This window comes from Neolamprologus brichardi, chromosome 7 (assembly GCF_056152115.1).
Source record: "Neolamprologus brichardi isolate AB-2024 chromosome 7, ASM5615211v1, whole genome shotgun sequence".
Classification (NCBI taxonomy): Eukaryota; Metazoa; Chordata; class Actinopteri; order Cichliformes; family Cichlidae; genus Neolamprologus; species Neolamprologus brichardi.
In genome coordinates, this window is record NC_142110.1 from 35,931,051 (window position 1) to 35,956,729 (window position 25,679).

The 25,679-nt window shown below is 41.9% G+C and overlaps 1 protein-coding gene across 3 annotated transcripts; it reads right to left on the reverse strand.

Moving 5' to 3' along the window:
* Nucleotides 1–19,854: 19,854 nt before the first annotated feature.
* On the reverse strand, nt 19,855–24,570 carry LOC148102112 (uncharacterized). Of its 3 annotated transcripts, none has more exons than XM_087843559.1 (9): nt 23,999–24,570; nt 23,283–23,321; nt 23,061–23,201; nt 22,397–22,476; nt 22,249–22,272; nt 21,756–22,018; nt 20,632–20,748; nt 20,436–20,557; nt 19,855–20,344 (listed from the first exon to the last, which is right to left on the reverse strand). In XM_087843559.1, exons 2-9 carry the CDS (start codon nt 23,313–23,315, stop codon nt 20,270–20,272), a joined length of 855 nt encoding a protein of 284 aa, XP_087699685.1. In that variant the 5' UTR covers nt 23,316–23,321; nt 23,999–24,570; the 3' UTR covers nt 19,855–20,269. The 3 variants fall into 3 exon arrangements, with proteins under 3 accessions (XP_087699685.1, XP_087699684.1, XP_087699686.1); XM_087843558.1 differs by having other exon boundaries at nt 24,489–24,522; XM_087843560.1 differs by lacking the exons at nt 19,855–20,344; nt 23,999–24,570 and adding an exon at nt 23,467–23,870 and having other exon boundaries at nt 20,457–20,748.
* Nucleotides 24,571–25,679: the final 1,109 nt, after the last annotated feature.

Here is a 25,679-nt window from a genome sequence, read left to right on the forward strand (position 1 = left end):
AATACAAACTGATGTTGTGCACTGATTACCTTACACTTTCCATGTTTCCTTCTACAGAGGAGTGTCCGCTTGAGTGTTTTGTCTGATCTGTTGTTGATCGTCTCACCGACACTGCATGAAGATCTGACACCATCTGTTATGGAAATGTGACTGAGCAACATCGTGAGCAGTTTTTAACAATAAAAATGCAAAAATCTAGAATGTTTTTCTTCATTATTCATCTTTATATGAAATAAACTGAAGAACATCCACAACAACACAATTCACACGAGTATTTCACGATTCTCCACAACTGTGATCACCATTTTCTTTGTGTATTTGTAATGGTTTTAATCATTTCTAGTGTTGGACGGCTACAAGATGAATAAATAATCATCAGATGGACCCATTATAAAAATAGGATTTGCTTCCATCTGATAGAGTTACCCTCAGCTGTAGAAATGTTTAGCTTATTTTAGAGTTTAGAAATGTGTTAACATAGAATGTAGAATTATTGTAGAGACACTGACACTGCCCTCAATGTGATAAAGGCCTGACTGTCATGAACTTAGGAGTAGATTGTAGGAGACCCCTCCCCCAGTTGAATTCAATTCAATTCAATTCAATTTTATTTATATAGCGCCAAATCACAACAAAAGTCGCCTCAAGGCGCTTCATAGATACAGAGAAAAACCCAACAATCATATGACCCCCTATGAGCAAGCACTTTGGCGACAGTGGGAAGGAAAAACTCCCTTTTAACAGGAAGAAACCTCCGGCAGAACCAGGCTCAGGGAGGGGCGGGGCCATCTGCTGTGATTGGTTGGGGTGAGAGAAGGAAGACAGGATAAAAAACTGTGAAAGGTCTCAACATTGGTAACTGGACAACTGTGGTCTGGAAGGGAGATGGGTTTTATGACCTCTAGGGAGTCATCTACACCCACAGTGTTTTAACGCACACTCACTCACGTGCACACACATACACACAGGTATGCATACACAGTCACACACGAGCACTCACAAAGACACAGACACAGAGTTTGCAGCACACCGTAGGGGGGTTTTATGATGGGGACACCTCTATAAAGCTGGCTGTAACTAACAAAGGGGTGAAGATTTTGCAGAGGGACACACCGGCCTCGTCTTCCCTTCTAGAAGTGCATGCTTAAATGAAGATGAATAAAGGTTTTGTGAAATAACAACTGAGTCCGGTGCCGTCTCTGGATGCTCGAGGAATAAAAAGAACCGGGGTAAAACTGATTTTGCAACACAAGTCATCACACACATTTTATCACACAAAGGCACAGTGGCATTTAAATTAAATAGCCATACTCATTTCACTTTTTTTTTCATGAAGTTGATTTCTGTAGCAATTTCAGATTTTGTACCTCTCCATAACTGAGATTTAATATTTAAATATTAAATATTTATTTAAAAGATCTTGAGGAATTGAATGACCTGACTTTTAAGTTGGAACTCAATAGATACCTTGGGTCAAACAGACTTAAAGCCAAAAAGAAGGAGCCTTTCTTTTGATGTTTAAAGCTCTGCGAGGCTTCAGGGATGTATTGTTACCTTATGTCACTGCCCTGTTTGCCTTGGCAGAGGGTAGTGACATAAGAAATAACAGAATTAATAGTATCATTTTAATTACCCTGTCTCAATTCTTTTAACTCAGTTTCATAAATCAACTTGTTAATATCTGCACTGATGTGTTTACAGACAGCATTTTAAACACGATTTTCAAGGTCGTAGGTTGCTCTAACAGGGCTCAGTGCTGAGTCTTACAGTTTTTAACATTTTCATAAACTAACATCAGCGGGGCTACATGCTGTGATGTCAGAGTTAGCTGTGTTATTTGATGCTGGCTGGGAGACAGGAGAGGAACGTTCAGCTCCAAGAGCCTGGTTCTGACCAGCCTCCCTTGCTAGCAAGTAAAAGCTGTTCGTCTTGCTTCATTAACAGGCAGTTTCTAAACCAGCGGGTCCTGTGGAAGCGCAGACCCAACAAGCACGGTACCTCTAACAGCTGGTCAGGTTGAGTCCACAGGTGGACATTCAGAGGTTCAGTTGATGATGGTGATGATGAATGAAGCCTTTATTTGTCACTTGCAGTTGCCTGCAGCAAAATGGGACCTTCTCCAACCGTACACAACATCACATTGGGGAGACAGGTCAGAACAGGTAGCATAAGAAAAACAATGAAATGTACAACACAATAAGGCATAAAAAAAGAGACTCTGGTCAGGCTGAGCCCCCGATAGGAGATCGCGGCGCCCTCCGTTTGCGAGGTGCGCCTGCTGCTTGCTGCACAGGGAGGAGAGGGCGGGGCGGCGGGGGAGTCTCTGGCTGGCTGGAGCAGCATCTAATAACCAACTCGCAAAATAAAACAAAATAAAAACAAACCAACAAACACGAAAACACCAGACATCATGATACAGACTTATCATTTGCACAGATGTTTGTTTGAATCAGAATACTTTATTATTAATAATAATAATAATAATGGATTGCATTTATATAGCGCTTTTCAAAGCGCTTTACAATTCCACTATGCATTCACTCTCACATTCACACACTGGTGGAGCTACAGGTGTAGCCACAGCTGCCCTGGGGCAGACTGACAGAAGCGAGGCTGCCCCTCTGGTGAGGGGCCGATGGCCACCTTAATCACTAAGGAAATTATGTGTGTTACAGTTGCTCCAAGAAAAAATGGTAAAAATAGTAACAGTAACAGACTAAACTCCAAACAATACATTATGTTGTAGATTTTAATATTAATTAGTCGTTGTCAGTTGTTGTTTTGTCCTGTTCTCATTGTATGATGAATTATGATGGCTGTTTGGTAGCTGTTTGCATACATACTCTCTCTCCCTTCATATGTGTGTGTTTCTCTGGTGAAATTCAGTATGGTTCCGACAACAGTTTTATGTTAATGTATAATCCTTAATATGTTTTATGTGCGTGTGGGAGGGGGGGGGGGGGGCGCCAGAGGGAGTGTTCGCCCGGGGCGCCAAACAGGCTAGGACCGCCACTGTCAAGGACCATATAAAGTACAAAGAACAGCCTGGTGCTTTTATAACGTGAGTATTAAGGGTTCCTCGTTCTCAAATAAACATTTAAGAAAGACATTTTACTTTGGGAGTATTAAGCTGTATTTATACAGAGATCCAGATCTCTTTTAAGACCATTCTGTTGAAAGTAAATCACACACACAAGATAAAAACAATAAAAAGCATTCACTCCAAACAACAGTTATACACAATCATGTTAATTTCAGCATTCATAGGTTAAATATTAGATGATAAAACATGTACCGTGCATTGTACCAGAGACTTTCCCTGAGCAAACCTGTATAGTCTGTGGAGGCATTTTTAATTTTAAAGTACTGGGAAAAAAATACTTTACATTTCTTTCTTTATCAAGTTGTTCACAAAGTGATGGCTTTCTAATGTTGCATTGCATTTTATTGTTGAATAAATTAAGCCATGTTTAAACTCTTGTTCAACAGGAATAAAGTCAGTGATTTGGAAACTGAAAGAGCTCATTAATCAGTGGCATCATTAATGAGATCAGTGCATGCACCACAGTCATGATAAAGGTGGAGGCTAACACTTGCAGTATCAGGCAGAGATTGAGTTCATTAAAAAGAGTTACAGTAAAATATGAATGTTTATTTTCACAGTATATGTATTTACATATATAATTACAATAATTATAATTCCCAGTGTTGTGGAAGTTTTCCATTTAAATAAAGCCTGCAGACGAGCGGTAGCTAACACTCTAATCAAACACAAAGAACAGAAAACCAAGCTTGGTGGAGAGCCTGCATGACCTGCGGGGCAGACGGCAGAGTCTCCCTGAGCTTAGCATGGCTCTCACTTAAACACCTTCCACAAGAACAAAAGGCAGCACACAGCTGTTTCACACCATAAGTGTCATGGTGCCTGTGCCTCGCTGGTCGACCCTCTATTAGGCAATATGTTTGTGGTTTTCTTTTGCTCCTCCCTCTCCCCCTCTCGCCGCGGCGATGCTCATTGCGGGCTCCTCCTGCTGGCCCACACACCTGCTCTCATCACCGCACCGGCCGCCGATCCCAGCTGATTGCTGCACTACTTAAGATGGCGGGTCTACGTTAGTCTTCGCTGGATTGTTGAGTTATCAGCGTCAGTCAACTTGTGTATCTGCAAACCTGAATCTTTAAAGCTTTTGTGATTATCCGCTAACCTGACCTCTTGTGTGTAGATCGTTTCTGGAACCGGAGAGGAGTGGTTGTACAAAGAGTGTGGAGCACCTTTTCCCCTAACCCTGTTTCCCCACGGACCCTGGCGACCCGGACCCCTTTCCCCTGCACATTGTATATAGCCACTTGGTGATTGTGCTCACTGTAAATAAACGCACCGTCTTTCGCATAACAGAAAAACCTGGCCTGCGCCTGAGTCCCTTTCAAAATCCTTATCATTAAGGTTCACACTCTCAGAGACGAGACAAAAGATTCTTCCTGTGTCTGCTTCCCCCAACTTCCTTACTACACCCCCACCATTTGTCTTACAGTATGACTGTGAGACATGTTAAAATCCAGTGGCACCAAGGTATCATACAATAGAATAATTTGATTAATACATAAGTAAAATAAATTCCTTTACACTGTCTACTGTTGAATTGTTATATACAGTGCGGCAGCTGACCTTTGACCTGCGAGCTTCAGACTCATTGCTTGTGTGAAGTAACTAACCCTCCAGACCAAGATCCCTCTCATTAACCCTTTAAGACCTACCATAGAACCAAGTCCGCAGAGCTTATATTATATGTTTACATGCTGTGGAGCCATTTTTGGGATCATTTCAAGTTGCTATACATCAATACAACCATTACAGCCCAGATTCTAATAATATGTCTGCATTAAGTGCATAGTAATTACATAAATTGCAAAAAAGTGCAATAAACTACAAAAAAATTGAAAATCGTTTTTGTTTTTTTTTAACATATTTCTAGTTAGAGAAATTTAAGAGGCTTATCCCTCAAAACTTTAAATACAAAAAAGTTGCACAAAATAGTTTCCCACCACAGGAAATTTATTTTAAGTGTCTTCATAGTTTTATTTTTGAAATACACCAATTTTTATACACTGCAGGGAAAACGAAAATAAATATTATGATGCAAATTTGCAAAAAAGCAGCATATGCATCAAAATAAACTATTTCCAGCAGTGCAATATGAGTCCTAAGCATCCCAGAAACCACACAGAAAGTCATAAAGTCAAACATAACTTTTAAAAACACCAGTATAGGCTCATGAGGCCCTGATGGTAAAAAAAAAACTACATTTCCGCGAAAATGACGTCACTTCCAGTTTCGGCCAGGTAATGGAGGACATGCGATAGTTCACGCTGACGTCTATTCCAACTAGGAAGTGTTATGAACAGCTGATCGGATCGGCAAAGCTTCTGGAATATTATGTTTTTGTTGCTGCAAGTGGTTTTTATGCAGTTTTTGCAAAGCTATATGTGGAAGCTGATGGCATAAGATGTAAGTACAACTCGTCCGGTTTCATATGCAAAAAAAAATATTGCGCTAGCTCACGTGGTTGCAGAGCTACTGGGATTTTAAAAAAGTTACGCAAAACAGAGCGTGCTGCTCTGACCGGCTTTAAAGGGTTAAAGGGAATATTACGGTCAAGGTAAGTATACAAAGGTAGGTTATTTTAGAGACAGACTCTTTGGTCACTTCCCATCATATGGAACCCTTTATTTAGTGACTTACGTTTTTTTTTAGTATTGTAACAGTACATTTATATAACATACATTTATCTTATCTGTCTTTTTCGTTGTTGCTACAGGATGGCCGTGTAGCCCCCAGGAGACCCTGAGACAGCAACCTAGGTCCGTCCCCCTCGCATAAATGCCTATATTTAGTCTTTTATTTCTGGCATTTTAAGTGTTATACATATTAAATTGTCCATCTATTGTACTCCTATGCTTGTTATTATTCTAGAAGATTTTTTAGTTGTTTATTTCCTATTTTTCAAATTTTAATTTTGTTTTTATGTGTAACTTTTGATTTTCAAGTTATGTCTTGTTTCTTTTTTTTTTTTAATTTTTACAGTCATGTATTATCTATTCATTTTCAATCTTTTATTAATTATTGTTATTATTATGTTTTCTTTTTCTTTATTTTTATTTTATTATCCTTTTATTGTCTCATTAGTTTAACGTTATTGTTTGTTTTCATTTAATTTGTAAGGACACATCATCAGTAGTGGACCTTGGAATCATTGGGTGTTTCGGCCATTATCACTAGACACCCTCTTCCAAGGAAGGCCCTCCCAAGGTTGATCACGCCTTGGAGTGTGTCTCTGACTTAATAAAATTACAGTAATTAATTTACGTCTATCTGGGTTTTAGTTTTTAAAGTTTCAAAGGGCCAATCAGGCCCTGGTGGGTTCAGTCTGACACCAACGAGTATCCGTGACTTTGTAAAATCCTAACCTTATTCATTCCATCTTAATTTTAATAAAACCGTCTAAGATCAAGTATTCCCGTTGTACCGTTAATTGTCGTGCACAGTTAATGAAGTACTTTATTGTTGAGTCGTATTTTAAAATTTAAAGAGCAAATAAGGCTCTGTTTGGGTTCATCTAAATGAGGCTTCCTCTTTGACCTGTGTCTGCCACCTGCTCCATATGGTCCATGTGCTCCGCCTGGTAGTGATGTGTGGATCGATCCTGAAATATCGATTCCTCCGATACCAGTCATTTATGTTCTAGAATTGATTCTCACATTAAAATATCGATATTTTAGTAATTTAGGGTAAATTTGTAGTTTATCATTAACAGGAACACAGTGGAAAGAAACTATAACATTCGGCAAATACGGCTGTATAAATGTCTCGCAGCCTCTTGGCGTGCGCACTCACAACAATGGCTGAGCGTAGCTGTGTGGACGTACTTTACCTTCACAAACAGCTGAGATGTGGTTTGCGATACATCTGGCAAAAAAGTGAGGTGTTGTGGCCGTACTTGCCAACCTTGAGACCTCAGAATTAGGGACACAATCAAAAGGGCTGTTGGGGGGTGATATATACATTTTGCAGGGTTTATTTATCGGGTAAAATACGTTAAATGTCGCCGTTATTATTGGAAACAGCGGGGGTGTCCAAATTCAGAGGCTGCTTCCACCTGAGGACCCGGCCTTCGCGGTCTAAAGAAAGCCAGGTAGCACGTCACGAGCTCCCTCGGGTGAGTGAAGCTCTGCTGTCTGCTCCTTGCTATCTAAAATATAACCGGGCGCTGACTTAAACTCTCGACCGTCTCACACTTTGTTTAATTAGTTTTCTGTTTGACGTTTATTCAGCTGTGTGAAAACCCCGGAGGAACCCACCCGATGGATTAATAAAGTTTTATTTAATCTAATAACTTTAATCTCAGCCAAACCGATTCACTCACAAACAAATAAAACACTGAAAAAGCCAAACAATAACATTTTTAAGGTATCAAAGTGACTTATATATCATGTTTAACCCGAGTAGTGAAAGACCGCGGGGGTTTGAAGACGATGTGTCGGCTCAGATATTTGAAGTTTACAGCTACATTCTCACCTGAAAATATGAGAGAAAGAAGAGTAATATTAAAACTAAGTAGCTGCAGTAGTAGTAGCCATTGTTGGAAACTGGAACTGGCTGGGCCGCGCTATGAATTCTGCGATATGGTTTTTCAATTTTGTTGTCCTGGAAAATCAGGAGAAATTCGGGAGAATGGTGGCTCCGGGAGATTTTCGGGAGGGGCACTGAAATTTGGGATTCTCCCGTAAAAATCAGGAGGGTCGGCATGTATGGCTGTGGCAACATCACTAAACTCGTCAAACACCTCAGAGTAAATCATATCACAGAATATGACGAGCGTATGTTGAGGTGAACTGAAGAGGAGGACAGGGACAGGTGCTGCTGGGGCGAGACAGACGTCTCTCACAGAGTCCTTTAGTGCTGCAGACATCGTGTTCAAATAGCACAACTTCAGTTTTTTTATTTCTATATGATGAACTCTGCATTATTAAATAATAAGAACAAGTAATCTGATGTGTGGCTGTTTTTGATACTGATGCTGGCAAGATGGCGCCGGTGTGGCTGCTCGTCTGTCACTGCCAAGTTTGTTCCTGTTTATGTTATTTCTAATTTGTGTCATCCATGAAACAAAGTCTCTGCTGAGGTATGATCGCCAGACACTATTGGACCTCAAACCTGTGGTCCAAAATATTGTGTCCTTTGGAGCTGGTGGGCAGCAACCCCTGCCCCCATTTGCATCGGAAACCCCGGGTTACCTGTACCGGGTTCCCACGCTACCTTCCCGGCGAAAGCGTCATCGTCGCCGGGGTAAACGAAGCGGTCGCCTGGTGAAGCTAAAGGTTTACCTAAAGAATTATTCTGCTGTTTTCCGACCAGTGCGTGGATTCTTGCCAAGGCCGTTTGCGTCTCGGCGTTTTCTGGATCCTGTTGATGCCTGTTTGGTGCCTGTGGTCGGCTTTGATGATGATGCTCCTCGGCCTCGCTGCCCATGCCCTCCCAGGGTAAGCCTCCGCTGTCAACATTATCGGAACCTGAGATCGCTGCGGCGGGTTTCTGGACCTCCTGAACCCCGAGCGCCAACTCCAGCTCCCGCTAGGATTGGCCTGGTGAACGCCAGATCACTTTTAAACAAAACTTTTATTCTTCGGGACTTCTTCAGTTCCCGTGATCTGGATTTCCTGTGTGTGACTGAGACGTGGCTGAGTGTTGGTGAGTCCAGTGCTCTATCTGAACTTTTACCTGCGGATTGTTGCTATTTTAACTCGCCACGGACGTCAGGCAGAGGTGGAGGCACAGTGACTGTTTACAAAAAGGATTTTAAATGTAAGCAGTGTTTTCTACAGCCTTCGTTCTCCAGCTTTGAGCTTACCTCGTTTGAGGTGAGTCGTACAAACCCGGTTTTCTGCGCTGTCATCTATCGCCCCCCGAAATACAATAAGAACTTCATAAACGACTTTTCTGATTTTTTAGCTGGGATTATGCCCAACTATGATAGTGTTCTTATTGTGGGAGATTTTAATATACATGTATGTTGTCCTGATAAGCCACTGGTAAAGGACTTTTTAAGCCTTATTGACTCTTTTAGCCTGGTACAGTCCGTGCCTGGCCCTACACATGAGCACGGACACACACTGGACCTTGTTCTGTCATGTGGTCTGCCTGTCACCACCTTGGAGATTTGTGACTGTGCACTCTCAGATCATATGCCTGTGTTATTCAACGTTGGTTTGACATATACCGCAGTTAAATCTGGCGCTGCTACTCTGTGCTGTCGGGTTATTAACCCTGCCACTGCCGCGCAGTTTTCTGCTGCTTTTAATCAGCTCGGCGGCCCTTCTGACTTTGTTTCCTCTGACACAGAAGAGCTAAATTCCTGGTTTTATTCTTGCTGTCAAACAATCATGGACTCTGTGGCTCCTTTAAAAACCAGGCAGCCTAAGGCTAAACCTGAGCCTTGGTTTAATGAGAGCAGTCGTGCTGTTAAGAGGGAATGTCGTCGAGCAGAACGGAGATGGAAAAAGGATAAACTGCAGGTATCATTTCAAATTCTCAAAGACTGCTGGCATCCCTACCAGAACACTGTTAAAGAGGCAAAAAGGGAATATTTTGCAAATATTATTTCTTCCAACTGTCATAACCCACGTGTGTTATTTAGGACCATTGACACTGTTCTTAATACTCCATTGAATGTCTGTTTGAAGTTTCTCCTGAGATTTGCAATGATTTTCTGAACTTTTTTATTGAAAAGGTTGTCACCACCAGGGCTCTTATCACAGCTCCTGACTCTGACCCCTCTGTCTCTGTCCCTTGCGCTGCTGTTTTCACTCAGTTTGAGCTTGTGACGCTCTCCACTTTAGAGGATGTGGTTCGCCATATTAAGCCCACAGGTTCCCCTCGTGGTCCTTTCCCTCCACAATTCTTTAAAGACATTTTTCCTAGTATACGACAGTATGTCCTTGAAATTATTAACAGCAGTCTGTCTTCTGGTATGGTTCCTGCAAATTTCAAACATGCAGTAGTGCAGCCACTGCTTAAGAAACCTGGCCTTGATCACACAGTTTTAGCGAACTATAGGCCTATTTCCAAGCTGCCTTTAGTCTCCAAGGTTTTAGAGAAAATTGTTTTTAGTCAACTAAAAGATTTTATAGATGATAATGGCATCTTTTGAGGTTTTTCAATCAGGTTTTAAAACCCTTCACAGCACAGAATCTGCATTATTAAGGGTTTTTAATGACCTCCTTCTGGCATGTGATTCTGGTAACCATGTTGTTATGGTCTTGCTTGACCTAACTGCTGCCTTTGACACCGTAGACCACAATATTCGAATTTCTCGATTACATGATGTAGTGGGTATTGGTGGCACTGCACTGAATTGGTTTAGGTCTTATTTGTCAGAACTTTCTCTGTCAGCCTTCTCGGTTACGAATCGTCTTCTGCTCCTCTGTCAGGCTCAATCTTAGGGCCTCTGCTCTTTTCACTGTATCTATTGCCTCTGGGTTCTATCCTTAGAAGGCATGGGATCTCATTTCATTGTTATGCCGATGACTGCCAAATTTATTTGCCACTAAAACACAAAGATGGCATCTCCATAAAACCTCTCTTGACATGTCTAGATGAAATTAAAGCTTGGTTGGCTCTAAACTTTTTAAATTTTAATGAAAAGAAAACAGAAGTGTTGGTGTTTGGACCCAGCGGTCCCTGTGAGTCCTCCTCTGATGTTTTAGGATCCCTGGAAATCTATTTTAAACCTGTTGTTACTGACCTTGGTTTTAAGTTGGACAGTGATTTTAAATTGGACAACCAAATCAGAGCAGTGGTGAAGTCCAGTTTTTATCATTTCAGGCGACTGGCAAGAGTAAAATCTTTTCTTTCGAGGCAGCATCTTGAAACAGTGATCCATGCTTTTATTTCTTCCTGCCTGGACGACTGTAACTCACTTTATGTGGGGGTCAGTCAGTCATTGCTCTCACGTCTGCAGCTGGTTCAAAATGCGGCTGCACGACTCCTAACAGGAACTCGAAAAAGAGAGCATATAACCCCCGTGCTAGTCTCTCTGCACTGGCTGCCTGTGTCTTTTAGAGTTAATTTTAAACTTCTTATGTTTGTTTTTAAATACCTCCACAGTCTTGCCCCGCCTTACCTCTCTGAGCTTCTTCATCCCCACACACCCTGTTGGTCTCTCAGGTCAGCTGCCCAGCTGCTCCTGGAGGTACCAAGATCCAGGAGGAAGCTCAGAGGGGGCGGGGCCTTCTCTATTGTGGCTCCAAAATTATGGAATAATTTGCCCATGCACGTTAGAGAGGCCCCTTCACTGTCCACTTTTAAATCACGTCTTAAAACCCACTTTTATTCCTTGGCTTTTAACCTCAGCGAGACTTAGTTTCTCTTTTAATTGAAGTAGTTATTTAATTAATGATTTCACTCTTCTTTTATTTGGATTTTACTTATATCTTATGTAATTTTATTTTACAGTTCCTATGTACAGCACTTTGTGTCAGCTGTGGTTGTTTTAAAGTGCTTTATAAATAAAGTTGATTGATTGATTGATTGATTGATTGATTGATGTCCTGTAATCAGTATGATGCTATAATTTGAGATACAATAAATAAAATACGTTTTTGTACAAAGTATCGGTATCGGATCAGTATCGTCGATCCCACCCTGAATATTACTTGGTATCGGATCGGAAAGGAAATCAGTGGTATGACACATCACTACCGCCTGGTCTGACTACCTAGTTCCCATCATGCTCCTTGCCGGTATCCTGGGCAACCACTTTTGTGTCTGTGAACCGCCATTTTGAAATCTGCCATCTTGTATCCACGGTAACTATTTTGTTAAAAGTCGCCATCTTGGATCATTAGCTTTAGCCTTAGCTCAGTGTTAGCTTCTATATTAGCATCAATGGAATTTAATATAAAGTTGAATAGCCATATATACACATTGTCCTACGGAAGAGGATTAGGGACACTGGAAAAAAAAAAAAAAGAATTCTGACTTTATTCTCAGAATTCTGAGATTAAAGTCAGAATTCTGACTTAGCTTTAGCCTTAGCTCAGTGTTAGCTTCTATATTAGCATCAATGGAATTTAATATAAAGTTGAATAGCCATATATACACATTGTCCTACGGAAGAGGATTAGGGACACTGGAAAAAAAAAAAAGAATTCTGACTTTATTCTCAGAATTCTGACTTTTTTCTCAGAATTCTGAGATTAAAGTCAGAATTCTGACTTTAATCTCAGAATTTTGAGGTGGGCACCTGCAGGCTTCCAGCTTCGGTGACAGCGATTTGTCCAGTTTGGCAGGTGGAGAACTAATTCACTAAATATGGTGGATATAAGTGATTTTTTGCGTGGCCGAGGGGTCCCCGAAGATGCTATTTTATTAATGGAAGAGCAGAAGGTGAGTAACAAAAAGAGATAGTTTGGTGTCTACTATTTTTACAGGAAAACAGTTACGGTACAGTTACGGTTAGCGGCTAGCATGCTTGTTAGCTTATAATGTTATATAGGAATGAACGTGTTTCACGATGTTACAGTATACTAGGTGAATTGACGTTTTAACTGTTGTTGATCGCAGGATCATCCCAGATGGGTTCGTTGCATTTTATTTTATTGTTCTACTATTTCAGAGTTTTTCAAGGCAGTTAAGCGGAGCTGTGTTACAGATGCTAGCCACAAGTAAGTTACACTTAGTACAGCGGAGGGGAGACACTGTAATGAATGTTTATGCGGATATTTCACTCAGAAAAATGGGTGGCGTTCATACACAGCCCCGGTTGTTGTTCTGACGGTGGCCGACTGACGATCCCCTCACAACATGTTAGCTAACACAAACTAATGTAATGCATGTAACTGTGTGTATACGTTAGTGGTACGGTGTCGGGAGAAATGAGCAAACTGTTAACTGTTTATAATGTCAGAATGACATCATCGTTCTCCTGCACTGTGTAATGTATGTCAGCTCAAGAAGGAAATCATATCTTATACTTTGAGCTGCCCAGTGCACTTAACGCCTACGTGTGGAAATGGTAGGCTACACTACAGTTCACTACCGGTAAAAAATAAACTTAATACAGTATTTGATTTTTTTTTTTTATAGAACAATAAAATAAAAAGTGCTGGCTGAGGAGCGCTGCCGCGTTAAACTTTGACCTCGGAGTGACGTGACGTTTTTTCGCACAACCAATAGAAGTGCAGAAAGTTGCAAATCAGGCATATTGTTCGCATAAACACCAAAATAAATAAATAAATAACGAAATAATCCCGATATTGTGCCAAAGACTGATTTACAATGTTACTTTGTGTTCTATGTGTAATACCTTTGCTTAAATGACTAAATGGACTGTGTATTTATGACTCTGCGTTATAGTCCTGCATACATAAGTAACATTCATATGTACAGACAGTGTTGGGAAGGTTACTTTTAAAATGTATTCCATTACAGAATACAGAATACATGCCCCAAAATGTATTCTGTAACGTATTCCGTTACGTTACTCAATGAGAGTAACGTATTCTGAATACTTTGGATTACTTAATATATTATCATGCTGTTTACAACTACATGAATGTACTATTGCTGTGTGATTTATTACTGTTACTGAAAGTCCACGGCTCCGAACCGTAGTAAAGGGACCTCTGGCTAATACGGTGGGTTCTGTGTCAGCTCATAGCCGAAAACTAGCTTTACTTTGTTGTCTGGGTCAACTTTGCTAGCAGAGACAGAGAGAGGCGTTAAAAGGCTGCTCCAACAGAACTTATTGTTTTTGGAGGAAAACACGAACACGGTGTACAGTCGAGTCTTAATAGCTTACTTACAACTGGGCTCGTCAGGCACTCTTCTTGGCTGCAGTGGTTATTATTATATTTACATGCTTCCAGCTCCCGTTTTTGCTCGATAACAGCTCGTACTTTTCCTTTTTCTCCCTCCCTCGCTCACAGACACATAACGGGTATGACAGTCCATTCTCCCTGCAGCACGGACTACACTGCCCATGATGCTACATTCTTTAGAGCTATACCTGTAGCATTCTGCCTGTTAGCTTAGCACAACAACAACAAAAAGGCCTCTCTCACCCAGGAAACACGCAGAGCGAGAGCGTCACCCTGTAACCATGGCAACCATAACACTGCCACCTGGAACAACAGAACGTAGCTGTCAAACAAAACCCAAACAGTCCTGACCCGCCACAATATGAAACAGGGAAGTACCGCCGTGTAATCCAATTATTTCAACAAAGTAACTGTATTCTAAATACCACCTTTTTAAACGGTAACTGTAACGGAATACAGTTACTCATATTTTGTATTTTAAATACGTAACGGCGGTACATGTATTCCGTTACTCCCCAACACTGTGTACAGATATATGTACACAAGCATGTACACAAAAGTCTACTGCTGATCGAGCTGCTCAGTGGTCGTACAGTCTCATGCAGAGAGCGTGGAGGTGTTGTCCGTTGCCATTCCACCACTCCAGCAGACCACAACATAAAAGACAGCAGACGCCACCACAGTGTCGTAGAACATCCTTGGAAGACGTACTACCTACATCATAACCAATCAAGTCCTGCTTTTTTTTTTAAATACAGGAGAGGATTTATTATTTACTGAAAGGCTATGCCTTAGTTTGCTTCTTTCATTATTGTGTTTCGCCCGGCATAAAATAGATCTGGTATGTTTACATTCATGTAATTTTTTTTTACATTTATGTTCATTAACATGCACTGTCCTAAATAAATAAATAAATTCTAAAAGATAGCTTTTCTGATAACTACAGTCAGTACTCTCCTACTGGCATTAGCGGTGACCTAAGAGGCTTAACCGTAATATTGCTTTGCAGTGTAAATGTTGCAGAAAATGACTGTCTTTTCTTTCTTCCTGTATGCAGATTGACTGTGACGTCATAGCACTGATGGATGACGCAACTTTGGCAAACTACATTCCCTCGTACGGAGACCGAATTGCCCTCTTCAATTTCTGCAAAAGCAAGCAACCACTGTCAAAAAGAAAACTAGGACTTCTGCAAAAACTTCGTGAGAAAATGAAAACCAGAAAAGAAAGTCCAAAGGAGAACACTTCACATACAGATGCAGGAATAAGACAGACAAAGAAGCAAAAAGCAACACGAAATGTTGAGATAGGATGGATACATTGTGATGGAAAAATAGCCAAGCAGGTGAGAGCAAAGCAGGGAGGTGGCACTAGAATGTACTACTAATACTTCAGAATGTCGAGTGTAAAAGTCATTGTGATGTCTTTTATGATGAAGTTGAGAGACCAAGCGAAGGCTAACATGTGCGCCTGGCCACAGCAACGTCCTGGCAAACATGGGCAGTGTTGGTCAAGTTACTTGAAAATAGTAATCAGTAACTAATTACTGATTACTTCCCCAAAAAAGTAATCCCGTTACTTTACTGATTACTTATTTTCAAAAGTAATTAATTACTTAGTTACTTAGTTACTTTTAAAAACACGATTTACAACCTGAATAGGTGATAAAGTGATAGATCTTTCAGCCCAATTCTACTTTTTCTGCATAATCATCATACAAAATGTAATCAAATGGAAAAGTCTCTTTTTAAAACTTGTTTTATTCGTTTTAATCTTTTAACTTTATGCATCAAGCAAACATTTAATTATCTGCAACATTCTCTGACTGGAAGAAATTAGTTTAACATTTAAACCTATTTTCTGCACATTCCAGCACATAAAATAAAATATTTTTGTGTTTACACTCAGTCTTTCAAATAGATGCAAGTAAAACACAGCAGAAAATAAATAAAGTCAAAGACTAGCGGTCCTGTTGCTCTATTTTCACCTGTAAAGCAGGAGTGGGGTAGGCGGAGGGTTACCCTGGTGCAGGTGTGCAGCGGTCAGTGGAAGAATCTGCGAGTTTCTCTGTGAGTTTCCCATTACGTCGTAGCTACTCGGTGCTTGTTCGGAAGTTTAGGGGTTTTTTCGCTGTAAAAAGAAGTTTTCTTCCCACGCACAACGGACACTAATGTTTTTGTCACTTTTTATGGAATCAAACTCAAAGTAAGGTCAGTACTTCCACGCTTGAAACGCTGCACGCTCATACTCTCTCTGCACTCAAACTCAAACTTGCTTATGATCTTCAATTTGTAGCAGATCCACTATCACACAGCAGCTGGAGCAGTTTCAAATGGAGGTCAGTCCACTGCTGCCACCTGCTGCCACCTGTGGCCAAATACCATAGCCTACTACTAGATTAACTTGTGACACATCTGCACCTGCTGCTATGATCACATTGAGTAGAGGCTGAGTGGCTGCACTTACCCCTGGTACATCCACATCTACCCACAAACATGTTGAAAGATGCAATCCCAGCAATGTGGATTGTCAACACTAAAAACAATCAGTAAGCAAAGACAACAGGGATCACTTTTTTCTGTTTATTTAGCAGCCACAACATTTGTAGTTGCCTTCTGCACAGGGGAAGTCCACACACACTGTGTGGTACCACTTTCCACAGAAGGTGCATTCAATCTGCAAGATTAAATGAGATTGTCAGAGTCATTTGCTGTGTCCCAATTTGGGGTATGCACGCTTGAAGTACGCACACTACGCGTACTACGTACGGTGCGTACTATAAGTACGAGAAGTGCGGAAGTGAGAGGCTTGTGAAATGGGACGGTATATGCTTCGTCGCGCTGTTCAGGTTGCCTAGCAACCATGATACTAACCGCGAGACACGTTACATACAGCTTTGTGTGACAGAAATGAAGGAGAAAATTGTTTTGTTGGTCATTCATTTTTGTCATGACATCACTTTGATTAGTTGAGTATCTGAGGCTTAAACCACAGGACTGTAAAACATGATTGTTGGGCTTCATTTCTGTACTGAACAGTCATTTAAGATTAGCTAGTAAATAATAATTAGTTAATGTTGTTCATGAGACTAAAGTCATCTCACTATGGTAATGTAAATATAATATGGCCAATATTATAGTATTGACAGATTATTATGATATATATATATATATATATATATATATATATATATATATATATATATATATATATATATATAAAATCTATATCACTGACTGTCAGCTTGTTGTGTTTGTGGATATATGACTGACTTTAATTATCCATAAAATCATCAGATTCTCTGTAAGATTAAGGTCGACTATATGTATATTTAGAAGTAGAGGCTTTCAAACCAAGTTAATGCTGAAAGTACAAACATCACTAGTGTCACATAACTTTGCCGACATGTGGCCAACAGCAATGTTTTAATGTTCTTCATTATTAAACATTCCTACATGAATAAGTGACGTCATATTCAGTACTTACTTTTGACAGTTCACTTTTCGGCCGCTCCCTTCTGCCGTATTTTGCGGCAAAATTATCCACACCCACCGCCGCGCTATGAATTGTGGGATATATGGGACCACGAAGCGTGCACCGGACCACGCTTGATATTTGGGGAAATCGACGGCACATTTGGAGTATGCATTTCAAGTACACTTCGAATTGGGACAGCCGTCGTCGCGTGGCGGTGACGTAACCGCACTTAAAATGCGTACTTCAAGCGTGCAGACCCCGAATTGGGACACAGCAATTGTCTGACTGTTTATTACTAATCACCTGCTGTACATTCACAGTAACTGCCATCTCCTTACAAATGTTCATTAGATTAACCACACTTATACAGACTGTATATAACAACCAACTCTAAAATGTTTGTTTGCAGAGAAAAGACACAGCAGACTACGCTAATGACATGTGATGTTACAACACTAGTGACATATTAGTGTCATTTTATTCATTTCAAAGGTTTATTTGCATGACGCACAAACAGACAAATTTGAAAGGTACAAATGTGTTGTTAATTGTTTTCTGTTTTCACGATCGCGTCGCGCGTGAGGATATCACCAGGTAAACTCGCGCCATTTTTAAACATTTTGTTGCTCAACAGCATCAAGACTGACGGAGTGTATTTGAGATAACCTCACAAGTGTCACAGATGACACATTTGGTGTTTTTTTGCTGGTTTGTCGGTAGCAGCTCCTGAAACGCAAGACTGCCACACATCTGTTCGACCAACGCCAGTTGATCGAAACGCCAGTAGATCTAAACGCCAGTAGATCTGGAACACCGGGAGGTCAAGGCTTGATAGAGTCCAGGAGCACAGCTAACTCCTGGCTTATTGTATTCAACCCCCCTGCACTCTTTTGCTACTCAGGTTAAACATGATATATATAATTAGTTAGTTAGTTATGGCTATGGATTGAAAATACCCCCCACACCCCACCCTACCCCTAACGGCTACACCTCCCGAAGAATTTTGTCTGGGCTCTTATCTCACTTTTTTATTTCAAACAATCAACAGAAAACTTCACAGACATAGTTTTATGTAAGGTTTTTAAGGCTGTGGTGTTAATTTTGAAGTAACATGAGCCCAGCGGCAGCAGCAACGCTAGGCTAACACTAACTAGCTAGCTAGGTTAGAAGGGTCAGCTGTGATCTGAGCTGCACGCCCCAGTGTCCTGGAGGTGTACAGGTCCTGCAGAGATGGGAGTTTGCAGCCAATCACCTTCTCAGCAGAGCGCACAACGCGCTGCAGTCTCTGTTTGTCCCTGATCAGTAGCAGTTTTTGATACGGGCGACACGGGCGGTTGCCCGGGACGGCATCGTGGTGGGGGGCGGCATCACGGGCATCGGCAAAAAAAAAAAAAAAGCTCGTACTCATGCTGCCCCGACATCAGCCGGCGCATATTGGGAATGGTACAGGCACCGATCGGTTTTCTATCGCCCATTTGCTGGGAGTAAGGGCGCCCTCCATTTGCGAGGTACGCCTGCTGCTTGCGGCGCAGAGAGGAGAGGGCGGGGCGGCGGGGAGCAGCATCTAATAACCAACTCGCAAAATAAACACTGAAGCATTTTCACAAAACTTAGCAAGCAGTTTGCTGACTGTAGCATGGGAGATGGGTGGTCTCGTAGGGTCTTGCATTGAAATTTGCTGCAATGACCCGGTTACTGCGTTCACCAGATATCAACACAATTTCGATCCGCTCCTAACATGTTAACCTCTTCGACATATCAATGGCTGTGAACAAAGAGAAACTTGTAAATAACTCATGAAAGGATAACCAAGCACACCATTGGGCAGAGAGTGTTCGCCCGTGGCGCCAAACAGGCTAGGACCGCCACTGTCCCTGATAGTGGCTCCAGCGTACCACACGGTGATGGAGGAGGTGAGGATGGACTCGATGATTGCAGTGTAGAATTGCATCATCATCCGTGTTGGCAGGTTGAATTTCTTCAGCTCCCTCAGGAAGTACATCCTCTGTTTTGGCATCATGGCCTTGGACTCACTTTTACAACTTTTTAATAGGAAAAAAAGAGGAATTTTAATTAAAAAATGTTTTGACATTTGTGAAAATGTAATTTTTCCTGTATTCATCTTTTTTTTTTTTACATTTGTTTTGGTTTTTATTGCCTTTTGAGTCAAAAGTCTCCAGAGGCAGATGCTTGGTTTCCTGGTATTTCAAGACATTAATGCAATGGAAAGGGATTTAAAAAAAAGAAAGAAAGAAAAGAAAGAGTGGAAAGTGAATCTCACATGAAGCGGAGGAGCTCAGAGTTCTCTCACTAGTCTAAATATCTTCAGACGTGAGTGCAGACAGTAGTGGGAACATTTACTCAAGTACTTAAAATACATAAAGTCTGTGTTTCAGGTAGGTGTTTCCATGTTATACTAGATTCTGCTATTGTCATGGTTGGCTGTGTGGCAGGCAAGCAGAAGCGGTGGACCCAAAAATGCAGGACTCTTGGAGACGGGAATAAGCTGAAAACGCAGCTTTATTGCTGGACGAACGATTGAAAATAAAACTTACAAAAGGAAAACAAGACTAAAGCGAGGTGCTGGAGGACTGGACATTACAAACACACAGCAGGTTGAGGGTACGACGCGACAGGGAGCACAGGAAAACACAGGGCTTAAATACACAGGGGGGTAATTAGGGAATGGGCAACAGGAGGGAGACACAGCTGGGAGAAATTAGGCTAACGAGACAGGGGAGAGGTAAAACTGAACACACTGACATAAGACATGAACTTTCAAAGTAAAACAGGAAATAAGAAACAAATCACAAAACCGCAAACATATACACAGTCATCCAGGACACACATACACACACATATACATATATATACACTCTCCACAGTTATGTGTTAAAAATACAGTAGATCAGGTCCATCAGTCAGAAACGGAGCCTGGAGACGTCTGAGACAAAGTTTTTGTAGCTCTCTGTCGACGTTCCTCATAATATTTCTAAACAAAGGGAAAAGCCAGAAAACAAACATCGTTAGGCCAACAGTGTGATTTTGTGTGCTGAATCGTGTATATGTATGTGCGTGCGTACCTGCAGGTTGTCGTAGTGTTTCTGGCTGCAGCAGTGGAGTTCCTTGGCGGTCTTCTCATTCAGGCAGAAAACAGAGCAGATGTTACAGAAAAATCCTGATTTAGGGACCACAAACTCCTGACCTGCAGAGAAGCAGAAACAGGAGGATTAGACAAGTATTAACAACAAATTTGAATTTAGAGTGTGTGTGTCTGACCGATGGGGCTGTTAGGGTTGAACTGAGGCAGTCTGAAATCTGCTACAACACACGGAGACTGAGAGCGAGATCGCTTTGCCTCAGGTCCGACAAGCTCCCTCCTGCGTTTACCCACAACTGAAAATGAAAAGAGCGACACGTTAATCATCAACAAATCTGCTACAGGAGCCACTGGCTTTATAAAATATTTAAACATTCAATTATAACTCAATAATAATTGAACAAATGATTTCGATTTACTTGAAAAGCTGAAACATTCATCGGCCACTTTATTAGGTACACCTGTTTGACTGCTCATTAATGTGACTCTCTAATCAGCCAATCACATGGCAGCAACTTAGTGATTTAGGTATGTAGACATGGTCAGATGACCTGCTGAAATTCAAACTGAGCATCAGAATGAAGAAGAAAAATAATTGAAGTCACTTAAACGTGGCATGTTTGCTGATCTTAGCATTTCAAAAACTGCTGATCTGCTGGGATTTTCCCACAGAAGCATCTCTAGGGTTTACATCAAATCATCTGAAACAGAAAATATCCAGTGAGTGGCAGTTCCCTGGAGGAAATGCATTTTTGAGTTTAGAGGAGAATGAAATAACTGCTTCACGCTGAGCGGAAGGCCAGAGCAAGCCAAACAACCACTTATTACAATGCACAAGAGTATCTCTGAACGCACAGCACATCCAACACTGAAGCAGATGAGCTACAGCAGCAGAAGACCACACTGGGTTCCACTTCTCTAAGCTAAGAACGCAAAGCTGAGGGTACAATTCACACAGGCTCAGCAACGCTGTAAAATAAAAACGCTGCCTGGTCTGTTGAATCTCAGTTTCTGCTGTGACATTAGGATGGTAGGGTCAGAAATCTTGGATCCATCCTGCCTTGTATCCAAATTTCAGGCTGGTGATGGTGTGGGATATAGTCATCGCACCAACGGAGCATTTTTTAAACACCACATATGTAAAATATATTAGTACCACCAGGCTGAATGTCTGTAGCACAGTGAGGAGCACAAATATGAGATCAGAGCCATAAAATATCACAACTTTTCTCTTTATATTCAGTTTACTGTGTTTTGGCTGTCAGAGCGGTGTATTTTGCTGATTTAAAGCAGCTCTTTGTACCTTTAATGTCGGCCACGCTCCATCCATCATTCTCCTCTCCCTCCTGCGTCTCGTCGTCAGGACACTTGGGCTCTGGCTGCTGTCCAGCAGGGGCGGCTGCAGCATCGGGCTGGGTCACTGCTTCCTCCTCGGTCCTCTGGCTCTCCGCCTGGCAGTCACCTTTGGTCACTGCATCAGTCGATTCTGCGGTCTTCTTGGTTTTCATTTTGAGGTTAACTTTGTTGTCACCAGAGTCTTGCAGACGCTGTTTCAGGCTCTTCAAACTGAATTTAAAAGCAAAGATGCCAGTAGGTTACCATGAAAAGAGGTTTGTTGTCACAAAATGTTCATGTGAAAGAAGAAATTCCATTTCAAATTCCTAATCTAGAGTTGCTTATATCTAAATCACATTCTTCTCTTTTTGCATCTTTGGGAACTGTTTACTATAGACGACCTTGAGGAGCGTATGGTATATTTGACTCTGCCACTAAACCTGAAAAAGAAAGATACTCACGACTCAATACGTCCAGCTTTACTCCTATGAAGAGGAGAGAAAAAAGCACAAGGTCAGACAGACATGAAGACACTTTAAAGAAAATGAAAAAACACAGTGTAAAAGAAATTTCCTCTTTTTCTCACTTCTGATTGTGGGACACACTTACCAAGCAGATAAATAGTCCTTGGTGACTTTGCTCTCCATCACCTGTGTTAATCCACCAGGTTCGGCCATCTCAATGCATATCTGAGAAAACAGAAAGGATATTTGAGCAACACAGTGGTACTCAATGGGTGTGCTACAGGCACGATTTGTATTGTACAGGGCCATAAAGAATTTGTCCTGGTGAGTTTCTTTACTGCCCTGTACGATAGTACAAGGCAAAGAAAGAAAATCTTGGGGTTTTAAACTTGCAAATGGGAAATAAGTGCAAACATATTTCTATACTTTTGCAAAGTTTTTGATTGAACAATAAAACCACTGAGCAAGAAACACTAAAAGAATAACTTAGCGCTGCCTCAAACTGCAGGGATCTCCCCTGCTCGATGGGCCAGGACAAAAGGCTGAACAGGTCATAAGATTACTACTTGGTTGAGAACTTGGTGCATTTCAGGCAGTCCTTCTTCACCAGTGTTTGCAAAGGCATGTCAAATTCAGATTGCCTGCCGCAGGGAATATTTAAACTTGCTCAACTAGTGTTAAAAAAACACAAAGTCTCCTTCAGACTCATTTAAAATGTTTGTCAATATGAAAAGAACAGCAGACACCATGACAAGCCTTGCAGCCTTCTGTAACACATAAAAAAGTTGCACGTGTTTATGAAATCGTACCCTGTTGGCAAGCGGCAAGAATCTGACAAAAGCAGCAATGGACGCCACCACTTCCACGATCATCACGACAAGGTCCACATTCACCTCGGAGACCTCCACACTCAGCAGCCGGTCCTCCAGAGACTCCGACTCTGGAACATGCTGAAAAACAACCAGCGTTAAGATCAGGGAGACCCGAGCCTGCTGCTTTTACAAGACAGATTTATGTGACTGCTGACTTACAGTGGTGCTCCATTTCATCATGCTTCTATACATGCTCTCCTGTGAAAAGAGTAGAAGATGAAAGGGGATTACATCAATCACTGATCCTCTGTTTGTACAATAAATATTGAAGAACTCTCCTCCTGGTTAGAGTGTTTTTAATCTTCTAATGACCACATTTAATAAGATAAATATTGGACTCCACTGTAAGTGAGAAGTGACTCGATCCTGGTTTGCATCTTTGTGGCAAAGGATTCATACTTCAGGATAGTAACGACACAACATACAACCAAGGTTTTGCAGGAACTATTTGATGCTATTTGAGTCTCAGTGTCAGGTCTGACGGTGCCCCGACCGGCGACCTGTGTGTATGTGTGTGTTTGTTCTCCTCTCTCTCGCTCTGTTTTTTCCTCTCCTGCTCCGCTGCCATTGTTACGCGGTCGCGTAGCAACGGGAGATCTCCGACCCGGAAGTGCTGCCGCTCTGAGCTCTTAGCATTGCCCTCAATTAGAGTCTGCGTTTCTCTAGTGGGGATGGCTGGCTTAATCACAGTCATTAGATTGTGAGCTATCTTGTTCAGAGGAGGAGGAGGAACGTCCCCCGAAACATTTTTTAAGTGGTGCACTGCCTTAATGAGTTTATGAATGATGCGAACCTTTGCTGAGAAGTCAGGATCATCTGACTGTATTTTCTTCTGTGGAGGTTTGGTCCGGTCCGTTCGGGAGGAATTTACATACCGCTTATGCTGAGTTGATTCCCGGTCCGTTATCCGGTCCCGGTCAGGTCGTTTCCTCTGGTGGGCAGCGTAGCGGTCCACGATCCGTGGCTCTCCGCTCCATTTTCGCTGCCGCGGGTGGAAAAAGTCTCTCTCACCTCCGTCTCGCCCTCTCCTGGTAACCGAGGTGTAGGCTGTGCGATAGCTGCGGCGGGGGGACGGTGTACGTCTGTCCGGCCATCCACGGTCCGTACCCCGTCTCTTCCGGTGTTCCACCACAATCCACGGCTCATTCTCGTGCCAGGGGGGCATACTTGAAGCTCGTATACTAGCCTTAGCTATGTTATGTTAGCACTGGTGCGCCTAATAATAAAGGCTAACGGCTGTATGCAGCAAAATAAACTCCGTTTTCGTGTGATTAAAGAGCGCTTTAATGAGCTTTTACTCCATAAATCACAAATTACATAAATATGCAAGCCTTATATGTCGCAACGTTTCGGTTCTGAATGTACCTTCATCAGGCTGGCTTGCAAAAAACATAGAAAAGTCCAAACATGCGGTTCGAAGCAGGAGGTGTGCGCTCAACAGAAGGTTCATGCGGTGTTGTGAGGATTAGACCACATTTCCCATAATGCTTAGAGTTCCCGGTTAAAATAACCAATAACAAAGAGTCTCATGCTTAGGGTCAAAGGTCCTTATAAGACACCGTTCTGATTGGTCGCACACATATATGCTGCTTTCAGGAACCGTTGGAAAACAAAACATCGATCCGCATATTACGAAACCGTATCATTAAACAGTAGCGGGGCAAAATAGCCATACAAAGTCTGTAAAATGTATATAAACACAATTATCATGAGTGTAACATATAAAACAGTTTGCCATGACATGGGCTTGTTCAAAATAGTTTCTTTTAGGTTGAGCCCATCTTATTAGTCCATAAAGAGTCTTCATAATAACATAAGTTGTCCCACTAATTGGGTTAAAAAACGTCAAATCAGGATTGGGCTTCGGGTTGTAAACAATAAGGACTGTATACAGTTTATAATGATCCTCCAAGACATGTACATAATCAAAATACACAAAAGGCACATGTTTTTATTGTCCATTTCAACAGATGCCCCTTACTGGGGACTCCTTTTCCTCTCAGTTGTTGCAATGTGAGGACACAGGGTGACCCGAGTGGGGGGCCAGGCGGCACGGGCGGGTTAGGGGGAGCTCAAGTTGGGAGGCTGGTCACCGAAGGTGGCCAGACTCCATGCACAGACCACACCTGTTCCCATCCCGGGCCCCCGCGTCACTCACAGATTGCTCTCCAGGAGGGAAATGTCCTGTCTTGTCCCGAATAAAGGGGTTTGAGGCTGGGCTTAGGGAACCCAAAGGTTAGGTTTAGGGCTAGAAGAAGATGGGGGTTGAAATTAGGGCCCAATGTCCAATTGGGGCTCCAGGCGGTTAGGTTTAGGGCCGGAATAAAGTCCCTGCATGGGGTTAAGAGAGGTTAGGGTTAGGGAAGGCCTCAGGGCCAGGAGTTTATAATGGGATGGCCATGAAAAGGCCTATACCAGTAAAAATTGTGGAGAAAAGGAAAGTAAAGAGAAGGGGAAAATTCCCTTAATTGAAGTTATAGCACCCTCTAGTGGGTTGTATTGGGATTATACTCTCACATAATGGCTCCTGAAGTCTCCCTCAAGCACAGAAATACA

What these genes read in the sequence shown, in the direction of transcription:
- LOC148102112 (XM_087843558.1), bottom strand. An exon ending in AAAGCTGGACGTATTGAGTC is followed by an intron (nt 22,019 to 22,248) that starts GTGAGTATCTTT and finishes TTTTAAATTCAG; the next exon opens with TTTGAAGAGCCTGAAACAGC. An exon ending in CAACCCTAACAGCCCCATCG is followed by an intron (nt 20,558 to 20,631) that starts GTCAGACACACA and finishes GCTTCTCTGCAG; the next exon opens with GTCAGGAGTTTGTGGTCCCT.